Source organism: Bison bison, unplaced genomic scaffold (assembly GCF_000754665.1).
Source record: "Bison bison bison isolate TAMUID 2011002044 unplaced genomic scaffold, Bison_UMD1.0 scf7180017864233, whole genome shotgun sequence".
Taxonomy (NCBI): domain Eukaryota; kingdom Metazoa; phylum Chordata; class Mammalia; order Artiodactyla; family Bovidae; genus Bison; species Bison bison.
The window spans coordinates 1,029,452-1,049,534 of NW_011494805.1; the positions used below are offsets into that span (position 1 = coordinate 1,029,452).

General features: G+C 39.5%; 1 protein-coding gene across 5 annotated transcripts in view; it reads left to right on the top strand.

Annotated features, from left to right (window-relative positions):
• TAF2 (TAF2 RNA polymerase II, TATA box binding protein (TBP)-associated factor, 150kDa) overlaps positions 1 to 20,083 on the top strand; it is an 88,366-nt gene that overhangs the window by 31,033 nt on the left and 37,250 nt on the right. For all 5 annotated transcript variants that reach the window (XM_010846189.1, XM_010846190.1, XM_010846191.1 and 2 more), the window contains 10 exons: positions 940 to 1,039; positions 2,815 to 2,900; positions 6,019 to 6,154; positions 8,951 to 9,105; positions 9,753 to 9,867; positions 10,155 to 10,264; positions 11,852 to 11,917; positions 13,223 to 13,475; positions 15,426 to 15,566; positions 18,064 to 18,174. In XM_010846189.1, the coding sequence (XP_010844491.1) occupies positions 940 to 1,039; positions 2,815 to 2,900; positions 6,019 to 6,154; positions 8,951 to 9,105; positions 9,753 to 9,867; positions 10,155 to 10,264; positions 11,852 to 11,917; positions 13,223 to 13,475; positions 15,426 to 15,566; positions 18,064 to 18,174 (1,273 nt within the window). The remainder of the gene's footprint in view (positions 1 to 939; positions 1,040 to 2,814; positions 2,901 to 6,018; positions 6,155 to 8,950; positions 9,106 to 9,752; positions 9,868 to 10,154; positions 10,265 to 11,851; positions 11,918 to 13,222; positions 13,476 to 15,425; positions 15,567 to 18,063; positions 18,175 to 20,083) is intronic.

Below are 20,083 nucleotides of genomic sequence, written 5' to 3' on the forward strand. Positions count from 1 at the left end.
AATTTTCAATAAGGTAAGAATTTTGATAGTAGCAGTTCCTTAAAGAATTGAATACATACTGTGGATACGAGGACTTGAGTGTGCAGAGAACAGCGGTTAGGGTCTGATGCCGGCCTCAGTGCCCTAGCTGTTCCTACGGTGAAGCAGTGACCCTCCACAGTGCTGACAGTGCTGTAGGGGTTCCTGTGAGTGCCTGGTTTTGAACTAATTTACTTGAAAAATGTGAGAAATAAAATACTTTTTGTTTTCTTTCTGATTAACCTGAGGTAAATTTGAAGAAACAGACAAATTCCCTTAAGATTATAACCTACGATTATAACATATATTGATAGTATATAAGTCTTGATTTCTTTTTGTTTTTTCTTTCTGGAGGGTGAAGGACAGAGGGTAAGGCCTCTTAATTTATTATTTCCTAAGACACATAGTTTCGCTAAAGAATAGTCTCTGAAACATGTAGGCAGAATATTTGAATGAATGAATAGATAAACATGAATATATACCTGAATGAACAGTGTCATTGTCTTTCCTCTTAAGAAACTAAGAAATAAGTGATTAAACTTCAGGTCTTAGGGTGCCACTATAATTATGCGCGGGGCTGGCAGTGCTGGAGTGTGGGCGTTGCAGAGCTGAGCCGTGTGGTCCTGGCTGTGTGCCTGTGGTTGCCCAGAAGTGGGCGGTGTGGGTGGGCCTGGGGGAGGAGTTCTGCCAGAGGGAGCCCAGAGCAGGAGCCCCGAGACACGCGGGGGGCAGCCAGAGGGAGTGGGGGACCAAACAGTTTCAGGACTTTTATCTTCTTTAAACAGGCAGAGAAGTACTTGCTATGCTTGCTCTGTTACCCTCTTTGGCCTTATCGGAAGAATTCTTATTAAAATAATAAAATTTATTATATTTTATTTATATTAAAATAAATAATATATTGTTATTTGGCTTTTTGCTTAGGTCTGATGAATGGGTATTGAAAGGAATTTCTGGTTATATTTATGGTCTTTGGATGAAAAAAACTTTTGGTGTTAATGAATACCGCCACTGGATTAAAGAGGTAAAAGCAGCTGGATCCATTTATCTACATAGAAGTCAATAAGACATGTTCGTGTTCTCCAGATTTTCCTTTATTTTTAGTAACTATAAAATACTTACTGTTAATTGAAAGCCCCTGATTTTTTCTGAAAAAAATGAGAATCGTTTTATAGAGACTTATCTATTTTATCTAGTTTCTGTTGCTATTGTTGGCCTCCAAAGACTTTTGCTAAGAATGAGAATAAGTAAGCTCCTTAAACATCAATTCAGCTATTAGATATATTCCTGCTCCTCACAGTAATTATTTTTAATGTAGTTCTGTGGCATTAATGTAATTTCTAAGGGCTTCCTAGGTGGTGCCAGAGGTAAAGAATCCTCTTGCCAGTGCAGGAGACACAAGCGATGCAGGTTCAATCCCTGGGTTGTCAGGAAGATCCCCTGGAGTAGAGAATGGCAGCCCAGTCCAGTATTCTTGCCTGGAAAATTCCTTGGACAGAGGAGCCGTACTTTCTAAATTTGTTTTGACTTAGAACCCAGATTCTGGAGCCAGTTTGCTTTCACTTTTATTCACTCCCAAGCTTTATGATTGGGGCTAATCTCTCCAAGCCTCTTGTATCAGGAGAGTAAGCAGTGGCAGCGCCCACACCGCGGGCAGGGCCTGGAGACACCCACGTGCAGTGCCCGCAGCACCCGGGTCGGAGGAGTACGCCCCGTACGCCGCCTAGTCCTGCAGGGCATTCAAGTTCTCTGTTGTTTCTGCATCTTTTCCCATTATTTAAAGATTTTGGCCAAACCAAAAAATCGATTGTATTTTGCCCAGCCCATTCTGTTCATATGTGTTTAATTATCCTGCTTATCTTCTCCCTTCTCAGTTGGAAAAAGTTTAGCCTTTAATACCCTCATTAGATGGGCCCTTTTTATTCTCCCTCTTTTCTCATTTTATGTACCTTGGTCATCTAAACCTGAACTCCAGTAAGTGAAAAAGTAATTGTCAAAACTCAAACACTGAGAATTAAGAAACAATCCATGTATCTACAACTGGACAAGTCCATTTTTGAGTTCAGAAACTGTTAATCAAGGGGGAAATGTGACATACAGCATTTATGGTATTCCAGGTACTGTTACAAACATTTTATAAGTAATAACCATCTTAAACTCCTAACTACTCTGTCATTATTTGCATTTTACAGAGAAGGAAACTGAGGCCCAGCGGACTTGCTTGGCTAAGGTTGCATAGCTAGCGAGCAGTAGATCCAGGCTCCAGACCTGGCCTTTCACTGCTTCACTGGTTTTTGCCACTTCTCTGTCCTGCTTGTGTGCTCTCTGAACCAGTCGTGGATTTTCAGCACAGTTATGGTGTCTTTCTTTTCCACTGAAACTTTTTTTTTTTCATTTTGACCTGTGTCATATTAGAGAAAAATAGAGTTTTAAAATTATAGATTCCTGATATAATTTTATCCCTATCCATTTTTACTTGCCTAAATCCTCCACCAGAAGCAAAATACAGAGAAGGAAGAGAGAAACTTGGAGAACGGGTCAGAGAGGTTGGGAAGAGCCACTAGGAAATGTGACTGGGCTGCCGGCCGCCCTGCGGTCCCACAGGAGACATGGCTATGTGGCTCCGTCTCAGCCAGCTGTGCAGTCTGCTTCGTTTATGAGAACACAACTACTCTCCAGATACATTTCATTTACTTTCGGAAATTTACGTTCTGATTCCAGGAAATTAGAAATCACAGTTTAGGTCTAAAGTTTAATATGGAAAATAATTTTCATTGGCCTCTGTTTTTACATCCTTAGGAGCTGGACAAAATAGTGGCGTATGAACTAAAAACTGGTGGAGTTTTATTACATCCTATATTTGGTGGAGGAAAAGAGAAGGATAAGTATGTTTATTGTTCAGAGATGATATTACAAACCTTGCTTTATGAGATTAGTCTTAGAATCACTTTTGTGCAAAATGAGGCCCATACAGGCCACAGAAGTAGTCTATCCTGAGACCACAGATACCAGTAATATTCTCATTACTCCTTTCATTACTGTTGCATGAGATGGCTGTAGATGGATTTAAACATTTAAAAAAACCTTTACATTAAAAAAAGAATTTTAAAAAGACCGTGCTTTTTTTTTCATGTTAATTTCCTAATGCTAATATTAATATATGATACTGTTCTCATAGAAATTTAAAAATATTGGAACAAGCATTTTGCTTATGTATCACTGATTAATTTTTTAAGTCTAAGTAGGTGGTTTCATCATCAACACAGCCTGCCTATACCTGTTTATCTAAATGGCCAACTATCTAGACATTTATTTACTCTTCCCTTTTATTTCCTTCTCTTGTTTCTGTTTCTTAAGTCACTGTAAAGGAAATAGCCATTTATAGCGACATAATGGTGCTAGCAGGAATTCTTCTTTGTCCTAGGATCCATGAGTTCACTAACAGAATATGAACTGAATTGGATGGGAAATTTTTTCTGTATTTTTACTATTAACTGGAATTTTATGTTTCCTTTAATTATAAATGTAGATAACAGTGCTGTGACTTTGCCAATGTAGAAATCATGAATGTCATCCTATCACATTTTAATTGTTAGCAGATATCTTGAGATATGTTTTACTCTCAATACGTTAAAATTGCAACAGTAGGCCACTGCTGCTGCTAAGTCACTTCCTAGATCTTGCTATTTGATGCGTTAGTAAACTAGCACATATATTGGTGATGTCATAGTTTTAAAAAATATTTTGATAGCTGTTTCTCATTATAGTTGGTTTCCTTTGTAAACTTGTATATTTTCTGTGCGTTTACAAGCAGTTTTTCTCTTGTGGTCTGTAGGATTGATGAGGCTACCCAAGTGTCTAAAAGTACAACAAAGGCTAAGCGACTGGAATTTGTTCTCCAGGAGTCTTCTCTTTCGTTGAAGCATGGTCACGGAGACAAGATTAAGTCAGTGGGAAGGCATAGGAGTTTGGAGTTAGACAAACTTGGATTTTTATAGTTACTGATTTTTGTGAGCTAAAAAAATTATATAGCCTTTCTAAGTGTGTGTGTATTTTAATGTGTCAAACAGTGATGATCTGCCTTAATCATAAGGGTTACTTGAGATAAAGCTTTAAACATAGTATGCACTCATCCAAATATTAGTTCCTTTCACTTTGTTCTCTTGACCGCCTGCTATCTGGCAGTTTCCTGGCTGTAATTAGAGCCTTCCCATTGTGTGCAAGTATTATTTACACTGAATGTTTTTACGTTGTTTTGCCTGTTTATTTAGTTCTGTCTGTATGTTTGATTTTCAAAATTTATGTGTAAAAATAGCAGATGAATGCATGTTCTTTGAGGAGATGCAAAACAGTACAATTTAGAAGCTTGTGGAATAAAAAGGAAAAGATCTTGTTTAGCCCTCTTTTACCACGTCTCACTCCTACCACTTCCTCTCCTTGGAGATAACCATGATTATAAATTTGGTATATTGTCTTCCAGACCTCTTTTTTTTTTGGCTTTTGTGTGTATATGGCAGTCACGAAATACACTTTAAGTATGCGTGTTACTGTACGCTCCTCTTTTTAAGAAGTCAGTTGTGTCTGTATCCTGGCGAGCAGTCCGCAGCTGTACACGAGCTTTGTTGTTGTTGCTCAGTGGGGTAGTTGTGTCCGACTCTTTGCGGTCCTGTGTGCTACACACCAGGCTCCATGGGGTTCTCCAAGGCAAGAATCCTGGAGTGGGTTGCCATTTCCTTCTCCAGTGGATCTTCTGGACCAGGGATTGAACCCACTTTTCCTGCATTGGCAGGTGGATTTTCTACCACTGAGCCACCTGGGAAGCCATACATGAATTTACTTTGTTCTGTTTGCATGCTGTATGTACTATTCCATTATACCTTGGAGTTTATGTAACCCTTTTCATAGTGCTATGCATAAGCTCAGAAGTAATAAGTTTAAAGGTAATTTTTCAAATATCAATTTAACAAATATTTAAAATTTCAATATGCTGTATTTTTTAAGGAAGTGTAATGACTCCCTGGTGGCTCAGATGATAAAGCGTCTGCCTGCAACGCGGGAGACCCGGGTTTGATCCCTGGGTTGGGAAGATCCTCTGGAGAAGGAAATGGCAACCCCTCCAGTGTTCTTGCCTGGAGGATCCCATGGACGGAAGAGCCTAGTGGGCTACAGTCCATGGGGTCGCAAAGAGTCGGACACGACTGAGCGACTTCACTTCACTTCTTTCACTTTAAATGACTATTCTTACATATTGATTGTGAGACAATAACTTGGTAACACTAATTTTGAAGGGTAATTTGTTGGTACCAATCGAAATTCTAAAATGGGTTCAATTTCTTTTATCATATAGAAATTATTCTTCTAGATATTTGCCATAGAGAAGTACTTCCATATGTATTAAAAGTTAGTCACTGTAGCAGTATTTGAAATAGTAAAAAAGTGTAAACACTTCAGATTTTCATGTATGTCATAAGTCTTTCTGCTGACTGTGCCTTTCGTTTACTGATAATCTCTTTCATCATGTTAGAATTTTTCATTTTTACATGGTCAATCTGGTCTTTAAGTCCTCTGGATTTTATATTTTTCCTTATGAAGATTTTTCCCATCGCAAGATTATGAAAAGAAAAATTTTTCCTTAATTTTTTTTAGTACTTTTATCATTGTTTTTGTTTTAGATATGTGGCCCATCTTGAGTGGTTCTTTGTGTATGCTTTAACCTGGGGATATTGATTGGATTTGCATTGACTGTAGGAATGAATTTGGAGAGCATTGAATTATTTACACTAGGATGTTTCCATTTATTCAAATTTTCACTTATGTCCTTTCATAAAACTTTCTAATTTATTTATAGTTAAGTTTATTTTTAGATGTTTCCTAGTCTTCATTGGTCTCATACTAAGTAAATTTCTCAGGTATTCCCATGAAGTTTTTGACTTAGTGTCTTGATGTAGCCATGAAATGTATTATTTATTTCATTCAGATTTGTTACAAAACCTGTCTCCTCAGCCCAGCGCCCCACCCACACTTCTCCATAAAGCACCCGCACACGCTGTCCTGGGAGTACTACACTATGTTCCAGTGCAAAGCTCACCTCGTGATGAGACTGATTGAAAATAGGATCAGTATGGAATTTATGTTACAAGTAAGTAGTAAAAACTTGATAATTGTAAAGAAAGGTCTTTTCTATATGCATATAATCTGAATACTATTCTGTAGAATAGGAATCAGGGCATCTGGCTTTATAGCTGGAGTTGTTACTAATTAGCTATTTGTCCAGTAAGTAAACTGTTCTTTTTTTTAAAAAATTTATTTATTGAAGGATAATTGCTTTACAGAATTTTGTTGTTTTCTGTCAAACCTACACATGAATCAGCCATAGGTACACATACCTCCCCTCCCTCTTGAACCTCTCTCTCGTCTCTCGCCCCATCCCACCCCTCTAGGTGATGCAGAGCCCCTGTTTGAGTTTCCTGAGCCATACAGCAAATTCCCGTTGCCCGTCTGTTTTACATATGGCAATGGAAGTTTCCATGTGCTCTCTCCATACATCTCAGCCTGTCCTCCCCTCTCTCATGTTCATAAGTCTGTTCTCTATGTCTATTTCTTCACTGCTGCCCTGTAAATAAATTCTTCAATACTATATTCCAAGATTCTGTATATATGTGTTAGAATACAAAATTTCTCTTTCTCTTTCTCACTCACTTCACTCTGTATATTAGGTTCTAGGTTCATCAACTTCATTAGAACTGGCTCAAATGTGTTCCTATTTTATGACTGAGTAATATTCCGTTGTGTATATGTACCACAACTTCTTTATCCATTCATCTGTTGATGGACATCTAGGTTGCTTCCATGTTCTAGCTGTTGTAAACAGTGCTGCAGTGAACGATGGGACACATGTGTCTCTTTCAGTTTTGCTTTCCTCAGGGTACATGCCTAGGAGTGGGATTGCCGGGTCATGTGGTGGTTTTATTCCTAGTTTTTTAAGGAATCCCCATACCGTCTTCCACAGTGGCTGTATCAGTTTACATTCCCACCAGCAGTGCAAGGGTGTTCCCTTTCCTCCACACCCTTTCCAGCATGTATTGTTTGTAGACTTTTTGATAAGGACCTTTCTGACCAGTGTGAGGTGATACCTCACTGCAGTTTTGACTTGCATTTCTCTAATAATGAGCGATGTTGAGCACCTGTTCATGTGTTTGTCAGCCATCTCTATGTCTTCTTTGGAGAAATGTCTGTTTAGGTCTTTTCCCCACTTTTTGATTGGGTTTTTTGTTTTCTGATATTGAGTTGTGTGAGCTGCTTGTATATTTTGGACATTAATCCTTTGTCAGTTGTTTCATTTGCTATTATTTTCTCTCCTTCTGAGGGTTGTCTTTTCTCCTTGCTTACCGTTTCCTTTGCTGTGCAAAAGCTTTTAAGTTTAATCAGGTCCAACTTGTTTACTTTTGTTTCTATTTCTGTTACTCTAGGAGGTGGGTCATAGAGGATCTTGCTTTGATTTATGTCATGGAGTGTTCTGCCTGTTTTCCTCTAAGAGTTTTAGAGTTTCTGGTCTTATATTTAGGTCTTTAATCCATTTTGAGTTTATCTTTGTGTATGGTGTTAGGAAGTGTTATAGTTTCATTCTTTTACATGTAGCTGTCCAGTTTTCCCAGCACCATTTATTGAAGCCGCTGTCTTTGTGCCATTGTATATTCTTACCTCCTTTGTCAAAAATAAGGTACCCATAGGTGTATGGAGAAGGCAATGGCACCCCACTCCAGTACTCTGCCTGGGAAGTCCCATGGACGCAGGAGCCTGCTAGGCTGCAGTCCATGGGGTCGCTAAGAGTCGGACACAACTGAGCGATTTCACTTTCACTTTTCACTGTCATGCATTGGAGAAGGAAATGGCAACCTACTCCAGTGTTCTTGCCTAGAGAATCCCAGGGATGGGGGAGCCTGGTGGGCTGCTGTGTCTGGGGTCGCACAGAGTCGGACACGACTGAAGCAACTTGGCGGTAGCATAGGTGCAGGGGTTTATTTCTGGGCTTTCTGTGTTGTCGCATTGGTCTGTATTTCTGTTTTTGTGCCAGTTTTCCTGTTCTTTTTGTTTGTGTTTCCCCAGATACAGAGTGGGCATCAATACTTGACCCACGCAATGCAGGATTCTTATGAAGATAAAATTAAAGTGTGAGGTTAAAAGTAAAACCTTTATGCTAGGATTTTGTTTGGCATTATTTAGAATGTTAAAGATGAAGTGCCCCATTTAGAGATATTTTCAGCAGGAAAAAGCAAATTTATCTAAAAGATGTTTATTTTTTCTGTTGCTAAGTTCTCCCTTATGTTTAAGCAAGTTTTAGTGGAACTTGCTGAGATGTTCTAGTTGAGGTAATAGAAACCACTTGTATTATAAATGCTTAGCCATTTTTTTTCCATTGGTAATATTCTTAGAGGTAAATGAAAAATAACTTTTTAGTAATCTTTTTGAAAAAACATTTTAAATTTGCCTCAAAATTAAGTTTCTTGAATCCTCTGTCCTTCACCTTGCCTTTGAAGAACAAAACTATCAAGTGAGAGGTGGTCTGTAAAGAGCCAGTCCACTCTTAGAGTGGCGTAAATCCACACGAGCGTTCTCAACTTCTTACAGCTCACGGCACAGTACATTATAAATGTATATTAATATAGTTCCTAAAAACACAGTGTCACTGTCTGGCCAGGACATCATTAAAATTCAGTTATGTTTAGAAGAATAGTTTTGTCGTCTGGCTGTTTAAATCTTCTCATGCTTTACTGCTCATAGTTTTTAACTAAAAACAGTCTTTGAAGTAAGATGTGAAGTTGTTGTCTTCTATGATTGTCTATAAGAAACTTACATTGCAAAGTGGGAATAGGACAGGATTGAAAGCGATGTATAATTGTGTTACACAGATATACTAAATGATACTTTCTTACAGGTTTTCAATAAACTGCTAAGTTTGGCTAGTACTGCTTCATCTCAGAAGTTCCAGTCACATATGTGGAGTCAAATGTTGGTTTCCACATCTGGATTTTTGAAATCCATCTCGAACGTCTCTGGCAAAGACATCCAGCCTTTAATAAAGCAGTGGGTGTATCCTTTTCTGTAGTAGTTGAGCAAAGGAGGGAAGACTGTTTGTATAAGGGGAAGAAGGAAGAGCTTTGGGGGATAAAAGGAGGCAATTAATGGTAGATGTTGCCAGGAACTGTAAATCATTTCCTCTGAGGTGCCAACTAGTCACTGAGGCGCACACGTCCATACACATCTGTATTCGTGAAGTTTCGCTTCCTTTAAAGTGCCTCTTAGTGTGTGAGTGCAGCAGTAGGCTTGATGATCAGGGAGGTAAATACACGCCAGACAGGCCTGTGGGGCCACTTGTAAGATGCAGTGGTCTCATGACTTCCCACGTGGCTGGGGTTGGCGCAGCCTGCATGGTATCTGGGAACTTTTCGGTTGTTAAATTTTTTCATTTCAAAGCACTTTCTATATTAATAACCCTGTAGAGTGGTTTTGCTTCTTTCAAAAAAACTAATTCCTTCATGTTTCAGGATCTTTTTTTTTAATCTGGGAAAACATTTTTCGCAGGAATTTTGAGTGCTTTGCCACCTGGTGTACAGTGGGGTATGCTCTCGAGCTCTGCACTGGCGGGAATGTGTTTGAGAATCTCACACCCTGATGAGTACTGTGTTCTGTTTAGTGCGTGTTTGTCCCAGTATGCAGATTCCTTCACAGTTCTGCAGAGACCAGAGTGGAGTGGTAAAATTTTACGGAAGTTTTGCCTTTAATAGAAAGCGAAATGTCTTGGAACTGGAAATAAAACAAGATTATACATCTCCTGGAACCCAGAAATATGTGGTAAGTTTTTTTTTTCCCCAAAATGGCCTTTTTGCACCACTTTCTGCCCAGTTTAAATAAAGGAAGGGCCTGTGGGTGGCGGGAAGGAGGGCCTGCTTTAGAGGCCTTGGGGAAGCAGCCTCCCAGTCCCACCTCCTCCCGCACTGGCTGCCCTTCTGTGTCTCCACACGCAGGTCTTATACAGTGTTGTTTAACATCGTGGTGAATGTTCCTTACGTGTAAGAATACATGTGATTTGTTTTTTCTTCTCCTGGCACTGTCTTTGAACGGCATGTTTCTTTTTAAAGGGACCACTTAAAGTGACAGTACAGGAATTAGACGGGTCCTTCAACCATACACTGCAGATTGAAGAGAACAGCCTGAAACATGACATACCTTGCCATTCCAAAAGCAGAAGGTAGGCGCGGCCCACAATGAAACCCTGGTGTGTACCTAACTTTTAGATAGAGGACATGTTATCTAGCATCTTTTTTTCCCATTTTACTTCAAGTTAGTATTACCAGATTCCTTATCTACTTTCTGTTCTTGACAACACTTTTATCCTTAGAATGAAACAATTAATTTTAAAATTTAAGTATGAGAATCCTTACTTTGTAGGAACAAGGGGAGGTGGAATGGAAGTTTGAGTTTTGGGAGCCAGGAAAAATTCAGGACAGATTGCTTAGGGTTGTACTTACTTATCTCATTGGATTAATAGGTATAGAAAATTTGGAGGAAATGAACATTGACTCTAAAGAAAGGAGCTTAGTACATACGTCATGAAAAGGCCCCTGCCTTCTCTTCCTGTGTCTGCTTTACCCCGCGTGTTCCCCTGCCTTCTCTTCCTGTGTCTGCTTCACCCCGCGTGTTCTCCGTGTCACCGTGGCCTTAAGAACCGGAGATGCCTTTCCAAGGCGCGTTGCCAGCCCTGGTGCATCTTCTGTTTACTATGCTTTTTCTTTACCAGTTTTTTCACAGCCATTGGCACACACTCTGACTAATGAAAAACGAGAACATTTTTGTTCATTGGCACATACTCTGACTAATGAAAAACGAGAACATTTTTGTTCTTTGCTGGAGGAGTGTGTAGCAATGTCAGAATTTGAGGAACAAAAGTTTTTTACTCATGACTGCACTTAGGTCATCTCAAACAAGTATCTCGGTTGATTTTGAGTCCTTTAGAGAGCTTGGTTCTAAAGTCTCCCTGTAATCATTCTCTGTGAAAATTCTTAGTTCAAAGGAGATCCTTCTTCTTTTTGTTCTGTCCACCTTTGACATTGGGAGCATCTGATTGCTCCCCTTTTCATCACATTTCCTTGGCTTTGTTTTCTCAGTAATAACAGTGTGTCATCTGCTTATTATTTGGCGTGAGGAGCACAAGAAGACTGTGCTCTCTTCCTGTTTGTATTTGTCCTCACGTGACCATGCATTTAGTGTAGTGTCCAGAAGATTTAATTATTCAGGAGTAATTTGCATGGAGGCAGTTGCTTTTGTTTTGGCTCATCATAATCTTATGCATATTAATTAATTATGCATGTTAATCCATACTGTGAGGATGTTTTGTAGTTAACTTCTTCATTTCATATAAGACAGCACCTTGCATGGATAGCACATGTTCAGAATTATTCGTTTCTCATTTCAGGCCTATGTTGTTGTTTTTAATAAAGCATTTCTTTATTGGTAGATCTCTTATCTTCTTGTATAAAATTTCCAGGTACCAGTTCTTGGAAATATGTATATGTTTTAAGTTGACATTTAATTAGATATTTCTGACTTTTGTTAAACATTGATCAGGAAGACCTTTTAATATCATTTACTTCATTCTCTTAAGTTTCAAAGTAAACAGGTTTTGTTGTGTTTAAATTCCATTATATTGTCCCTCTCTTCCTCCTTAGAATATCTTTCAACACTACATGCGATTCTTAATTTGAACTTCAGCTGCTCTTTATCTCTTGTCAAAATTGGAAATGTCAGAATTTTCGAACTTACTTTTCATTAAATGTAGGAATAAGAAGAAAAAAATTCCACTGATGAATGGTGAAGAAGTTGACATGGATCTTTCTGCAATGGAGTAAGTTACTTAAATTCAAAGATACAGTATTTTCTGCATTCTCATTTGTTGTGTAGCATACATCTAAAAGTATGTAAATGTCCTGAAATTGGTGCTTCTAAAACTTTCAAAAGGCAAAAGAAACTTTATGTTGATAACAGATTGAACATAAAATTATAATTAATCAAACAGAGAAAAGTAAATCTAGCCTGGCCTGGATAAAATTCAGAGGAAATAGCCTTGCTTCCCCGGTGGTCTCTAGAGCAGTGCTTCTCAAGTTGAAGTGCGTGTGCAATACTTGGGGATCTCCTTAGAATTTAGTTTCTGACCCAGCATTCCAATTGAGTGCTGACGGCTTGCGTTTCCAGTGAACTCTCGGATGATACTAGTTCTCTTTGTCTTTGGACAGAGCCTCAGGGCACTTTGAGGCCTCCTGTGTTTGCAAAAAGCAATTTAAATCTCATTCTACATTTTTTGTGGTGATACTTACTGATTGACAGCATTTTATTTTTAAATATAATGTAGCTCAAACTTTATTTTGCCTGTCCATATTGTGCCTGTGTATTTTTTAATGCCTATGTATTTATAAAAATGTAAATATTTATAAAAATAGAAAATATCTGTAATTGTTTACTAACTTGGGTACCAAATATCACTGCTATTTATTACACAGCTTATATAATCTTTTCATATCAAGTGTCTCACCTATATTAAGTATCCAGTAGTATTTGTTGAATTGTATTAATATTTCAAGTGTTATTCTTTTGTTAAAAGAGACTAGTTTTTTAAAAACTGTGTTTGAGACTTTGAGAACTACCTGAGAATAAATTTGTGCTGTGCCTCTGAACTATGATTTCAGGACTTTCTATTTGATAATGATCATCATGAGACTAGCATTTTTAAAAAATATTGAAAGTCAGTGGAACAAGTTAATTTAGTAAATTAATAAGAAGTAACTTTAGTCATAGATTGATTTCTAATAAAGAGTGGCATTTGTAACCATTGTCAAGTGTTAAGCTTTAGGAAATAAAATGAAGAAATTTGGTCCCATTTTCCCTTTGCACACTGTGTAATCACTAATAAAGTCCCCAAATTATTATTTTCAGGTGGAGTTTTTTGTTTCAACAAGATTGATATGTTAGACATATTAAATATAATGGGAAAGTTGTCAGTGTGATTTATTTAAAAAAAAAAACAAATACAGTAAAACTCCAGGCAGTTTTGAATACTGCATGGAGAAGGAAATCTGGTTAATAAATGCTGTGTGTTTGTTTTATAAATATTTGAAGTGGGAAAGAGGGAAACGCGCCTGCTCTCTGCTTTCAGTGCCGACTCCCCTCTGCTGTGGATCCGGATCGACCCGGACATGGCGGTGCTGCGGAAGGTGGACTCTGAGCAGGCGGACTTCATGTGGCAGTACCAGCTCCGCTACGAGCGGGACGTGGTCGCGCAGCAGGAGGCCATCTCGGCCCTGGAGAGGTTCCCCACCCCAGCGTCCCGGCTCGCCCTCACGGACGTCCTGGAGCAGGAGCAGTGCTTCTACCGAGTGCGGATGGCCGCCTGCTTCTGCCTCGCAAAGGTGAGGCTACTCGCAGTAGAGCGGGTGGAAAACGGCAGTGCAGTAAAGAAACAACCCTGAAGAGCACTAGGTGAGATTATTTGCAGTAGAGCGGGCGGAAAACGGCTAGTGCAGTAAAGAAACAACCCTGAAGAGCACTGAGACTGCTCTGCAGCCGCTCCTTTACTTGGTGGGTTGGTCTTCTTTGCCACATTCTTTTAGCAAGACTGATTTGAAAGAAACATGTTTTGACCTGAAAATAAATCGTGTGTTCAAGTCTTGTGCCTGTCAAACTGAAAGTCAGGTTTTAAAACCAAAGAGAATTTTCCCCATTTTATTGAATTGCCATGCACATTGTTAAAGCAAAGAATGTAAGCAGTTCCTTGGTTTGAAGGATATTTTACCTTATGGTACATGGCATTCATTCATTCATTAATTTATCCCACTGTGGTGGCGATTTCTTGTTGGTTAGAGCTTAGTATTCAGTATAGGGATATAGAGTTTAAAATGATAGATTCTATCATTTAACATTCTACAAAATTTATTAAGAAAAGTAAATATTTTTCTTTAGATACAAAAAAAAAAAAGAAACATGTAACTATAGAACAAATGAAAATCAAAAAGCACTAACAGATATTCGACCAGAAATACTTACTAGGTTCCAGGTCTTTAAAAACATCTTGATGATAAGTTCATTCCCATGTATTCACTGTCTTGCTTTCCTCACTGCTATATCCACTTGTCCAGTATTTCAGCAGATTATAATGATTTATATTTGTTTCACCTTTAATGGTAAATAGTGAGTAGTTAGACTCCTTTATCTACTCAGATATGTAAGGGAAATGTGCTTTTCTTTGATAATCACCTGCTGAGGGTGTAATTTTATTGCTTCTGTAAAGTTCTTGTGATTCTCTCAGGCTAAATCCTTAGCTGCTGCTGCTAAGTCGCTTCAGTCGTGTCCGACTCTGTGTGACCCCATAGACGGCAGCCCACCAGGCTCCCCCGTCCCTGGGATTCTCCAGGCAAGAACACTGGAGTGGGTTGCCATTTCCTTCTTCAATGCATGAAAGCGAAAAGTGAAAGTGAAGTCGCTGAGTCGTGTCCGACTCCTAGCGACCCCATGGACTGCAGCCTACCAGGCTCCTCCATCCATGGGATTTTCTAGGCAAGAGTACTGGAGTGGGGTGCCATTGCCTTCTCCGTAAATCCTTAGCAAATCTGTAAAATTACAGCCTGTGTTATTTAAAGTTAATTGTAATTTCATTCTTTTCAGCTATGGTTTTTATACACACTTAAATTAGGTTTCTTGGTGGCTCAGATGGTAAAGAATCCGCCTGTAATGCAGGAGACCTAGGTTCAGTCCCTGGGTTGGGGTGATGCCCTGGAGAAGGGTAAGGCTACCCACTCCAGTATTCTGGCCTGGAGAATTCCATGGACAGAGGAGCCTGGTGGGCTGCAGTCCATGGGGTCACAAAGAGTCAGACACAGCTGAGCAACTTTCATTTTCAAAGTATCAATAACAGAATGTATTTTCTTTGTAATGTGTTCTTACAGACTTAAGTGGTAGGACTGTATTTGCCTTATTTTTCAGTTAGGGTAGAGTTAAAAGCCTTATTTAAAGTCCATGGTGATGTTTCTACCTGATAAATTTAAAATATTAGAACTCATCTGCCTAAATGGATAAACTTAGAAGTCTTTGCAAAGAAGATTTCTTAAAACATAAAAAGAATGCTCCAATTTAGAGATTAATTAGTAGAAAATAGTTAAACGCGTACATAGAATTTTAGGAGGGGGGAGTTTATATATTTTCTTGGCAATGATACTGAGACACTGAAATATGTTAAAGTTTTAAGAATTGAAATCCTTGGGAATGAATCCAGTATATTGATAACTTTCGGAAAGCTGTTTTATTTATTTAAAAATACATTTGCCGTGGTGACGGAAATTATTCCATTTTCTAATTATTTGCAGATTGCAAATTCAATGGTGAGCACGTGGACAGGACCACCAGCTATGAAGTCGCTCTTTACTAGGATGTTTTGTTGTAAAACTTGTCCAAACATTGTGAAAACAAACAACTTTATGAGCTTTCAAAGTTACTTTCTACAGAAGGTACAGCTTCCCTTCAGGTTTTTTTATAATTATTTTATGCCAATATCAGTATATATTCGTTTACCTTGGGGACTCTCCGAATATTATTTACTTTCTTACAAATTATTTTGTCTTTTTTCTCTTTTTGCTTCTGAAATACTTTCCAAAGTTTTGCTTGTTCTTTGGTTTTATGAACTGTGTGTAAGTGACTCACTGTCCACATTAATACTGAGGTCAGTAGAGATGGGTAGTTCCTGGGGGATGGAGAGGCTTGCGAGTCCTTCTGATGGCTGTCCCTGTCGAGTGTGGACAGTGTTTCTGGGCCAGAGACAGTGTGGCACACAGGTCCAGGTTAGCCCTGGCTCTGCTACTCACTAGCAGTTTGCAAGAGGAGAAGTCTTTTAACTCTAAGCCCTGGTTTAGTCAATTGTAAAGTTTATCTTTTTGAGAATTAAATAATATCAAGCATGTGAAGGGTTTTACACTATATTTTTATCACATAGTAAGTTGTTTATAAATGGTAATTTAAAAAGTGGTGGTGTGATGAAGTCACTGTTTTAGGAAGCGGTGTGGGATTGGCGGGGTGGTCAGTGTTTGGGCAACTTGGAAATCACTTGTAAAATATTTTGAGAAACTTAATAATAACGAACGCAGAGATTAGATTAACTAGATTGAACTAGAAGGATTAAAGCTGAAGAGTATGAGAAAAGGGAGACATGTTAAGGATAAAGCAAGGCTGAGAAAGGGCATTTTAGGTTTTATTTTGTGTAGAGGGAGAAAAAGCTTGAGGCATGTTTGGCACAGACAAGAGAACCAGTGGAGGAGAGATGAAATGTTCAAGTGGAAGCAAGTAAATATGAAAAAGACAAGACAGGGCAAATTCTGAAGTTGTTAGAAGTGGGCAGGACATAGTTGGAAGGTTAATGTTAGAAAAGATAAAAACATTCCATTTCCTGAGGCAGGTAGAAACCAGATTAAATGAAATGGTAGGTGTTGAGGGGGCGGTTAAGCAAGTGCAGTTTGTGTGTGGAGGAGGGAAATGTGAAAGGACTGCCCAGCCACGCTGAGACACGCGTTGGGAGTGGAAGTCATGACACGGCTATAGTGCACGTCGTCAGCAGAGCAGACTCAGGAGACCTGCGTTTGAGGAAAGCCAGTGTTGGTGTGATCAAAGAAGTCTGAGGCGTTCTGTTATTTTTAGCAGCTGAGCCGTTTGTAGTCCTCGAACGTGTTGCTCGGCTCTCGGTGTGTTGCTGCTCCACTAGCGTGTGGCCTGGAAGCGAGTTACCTCCCGAGCCTGTCGAGCACGGCCCTCACTGTGCCCATGTTCTCCCACGGGCCGTGGACCAGTGTGCACAGTGAGGGTTGTGACCCGTTAGGCAGGCAGTCATGAAATCAACTTGTAAGCTTTTTGTTTTTGTTTTTAAATAAAACAATAGGCAGTATCAGAATTAACACATGTAATAAGGGTAGGTACAAGTTGTTTTGGTTTTATTTTTTAGTTTGTATATGTGACTGTGTGTGTGTGTGTGTTCACTTGGGATGTAAACATATTTCTTAGTGTGGTTTGCAGTCAAAAAAAATGGAGAAGCCAGTGCTTTCAGACCAGTTCACCTTTCACATAATACTTGTAGTGCCAGAAAAAAGAATGAAGATCCGTGCTTAAATTTAAGTCCTATTTCTGTGAAACAGAATCTTTCCCCCAGTTCTTCCAGCATTAGTAACACCTAGTGCAACACTGACCGTCCTGTTGCTTCTGCGCCTTCTGCCTAGCAGAGGAGCCACGCTGCTTTTTGCCCACCAGTTTAGAGGGTATAGTTACTTTAATCAGAAGAGAGTATGGTCCAGTCTCTCTGTACTGGGGATTGTGATGTCCATTGTCTGTGGTTCTGCCTTGAGTTGGAATAGCTTTGCTCTGCTGTTGTTCTGGTAGAGGTTACCTCTGTGGGTCAGGCTTCCACCTCCTTAGAAAAGTTGTCTATGAAGATTTGAAAAGGGGAAAGTTGGATTTCAGGTAATTTACCGTTTTTCCTTAGGCTGAGAAAGATGGTACTGGAGAGTCTGTGTCTCTTGAGACAAGTAGTTGAATTCTGCTGTCCGCCTGTGCCTCTAGCCACTGTATCTGTGAGCCCTGAAAGTGGTGCTCAGCAAGCAGCTAGCTAAAATAACCCACCGTAGATGGCAGTGGAGTACAGACTGAATAGTGGTCTGTCTAATGCTAAAGCCCACACATCCCTTTTCCTCTGTAAATCACAGAGCTGGATTTGCATGACATGTCCCTCTTCCAGCAGGTGGGCTGCCCAGTGCCTCCAGCTCTGCAGCTCTCCCCTGGGGTTCCTGCTTAGCGCTCTTGCCAGAGTGTTTGAGGCCTGTTCCCATGGGAGGAGTAGGAGCCAGGGGGGCTGGGCGCCTGGACTCCCCCCAGATACTGTGTCAGCCCCAGGGCAACCCTTTTTCAGCGTGCACTGCATTGAATTATAGTGATGAAAATTGAAAACAAGTTTTTTTTTTTTTGTAGACTATGCCAGTTGCGATGGCCTTATTGAGAGATGTTCACAACCTTTGTCCCAAAGAAGTCTTAACATTTATTTTAGACCTAATCAAGTACAATGACAACAGAAAAAATAAGGTACGTTACTTTAATGTTAATAAAACTAGCCAGTGGTATTTTGTTTTCAGAGAAATATTTAGACTGTGAAATCATTGTTGTGTCCATGGGACTTGAAATTTCTAGAGATAGAAACATACAAATATGGTTTATTATAATAACCAGATATCTGAAAACCAAGATTAGTTGATTTTTAAATGTTCCTTATACCTGTTATAAGGTGCAGAGAGTAGCACATCAAATTTTGGAAACTCACCTGACATCTATTTTGGTGAAGTCTGACAGCCCAATTTTATTCTTATTCCTTTTTTCTTCTGTCAGAAAACAGTTCCTCTTGGATAAGTTGTTCATTGATGAATTTGGCTCGTTTCTTTTTTTTAACCATAATGTGTGTTTTATCCACAGTTTAGTAAATAGCTGTTGAATGCCATGCTTCAAAAGTTATTTCACCTTACTCATTATCATTCTAGCAATCGGCAAGTGTTTTTGAGAATATATGCTGTACCAGGCAGTGTACCACGTTAAATAGAAAAAGAAGGCATGGTGGTTGCCATCTCACATTTCATTTAAAGTAAACATGTATTTGGGACTTACCTGAAGGTCCAGTGGTTAAGACTCCACGGTTCCACTACAGGGGGTGTGGGTTCAGTGCCGGGCTGGGGAACTAAGAACCAACATGCTGCACAGAGCAGCCAGAAACAAACAGAAGAACTGTGGAAGAACTGCTGTATATATGACAGTCTGATTCTGGGCCCTCAAGGTTTCAGCCTAATGAGAAAATCCAGCAAGTCAGCAGCTAGGCCTCTTGCTGCTGTAGTGCAGGAATGGAGGAACGGTGGGGCACTATCAGTGCTCTGGTGAGGCATGTGTGCGCAGACTTCTGGAGAGAAGGTGGTTGTCCACAGGAACAATGGAGCTGTAAATGTTCTTGCAGAAAACTTACAAACATTATTTAAGTAATCTCTGAATACAAATGACCCTGCTGATAGAATTAATTTTCTTGCTCCATGTTCAAATTTCTAGGCCAGTACATCTGATTTCCTGAGTTTAAATCAAGTCAGCCGGGATTGCTTTCAATTAAATTAGTCTTCTGGGAATTGACTGGGCTATGGATTTAGAAATTTCATTCATTTCGGGGGATAGTTTCCTCCATTTTCTCTGCTGCTTTTGCTACAACTCCTATTGTCTTCTACACCAGCCCTCCAGCTTCCTTGTGCATTCTTTCCTGTTTTTTAACTTTTTTGCTCAAAATTTCAAGTTTTTTTTTCCATTTTATATTCCAATTTAATTTTGATTCTGATTGCCTGCATATTTCTTTCTTTTAAACATGTATTATGCTGTTGGAAGGCATATCATTGGTTATTTCTCAGACTATGTTAATGATAACTTTTGAACTTTTTTCCCTCTACTGGTTTTCGTTTCTTTGCACATTCTTATTTCCTCCAAGCTGCTTTCCCCGCTTTGTTCTGGTCTCTATGTTGATGCTTTCTGCAGATATCTGGTGACCCTTGGTTAGATGTCTTAGTTGAGAGTGGAACACAGAAATAGCTGATTCGAAACTCTGTATCACCAGCACGATTTGTGAACTGCAGTCTTCCTTTTAGACGTATCTGGCTAGATCACTATGAGCGTGCCTTACATGTAGTAAACATTCGTCAACAAGCTCGTGTCTTCAGTTCCATTCTTCAGTCGCTCAGTCGTGTCCGACTCCTTGAGACCCCATGAACCACAGCATGCCAGGCCTCCCTGTCCATCAGCAGCTCCTGGAGTGCACCCAAACCCATGTCCATCGAGTCGGTGATGCCATCCAGCCATCTCATCCTCTGTCGTCCCTTCTCCTCCTGCCCCCAATCCCTCCCAGCATCAGAGTCTTTTCCAATGAGTCAACTCTTCCCATCAGGTGGCCAAAGTACTGGAGTTTCAGCTTCAA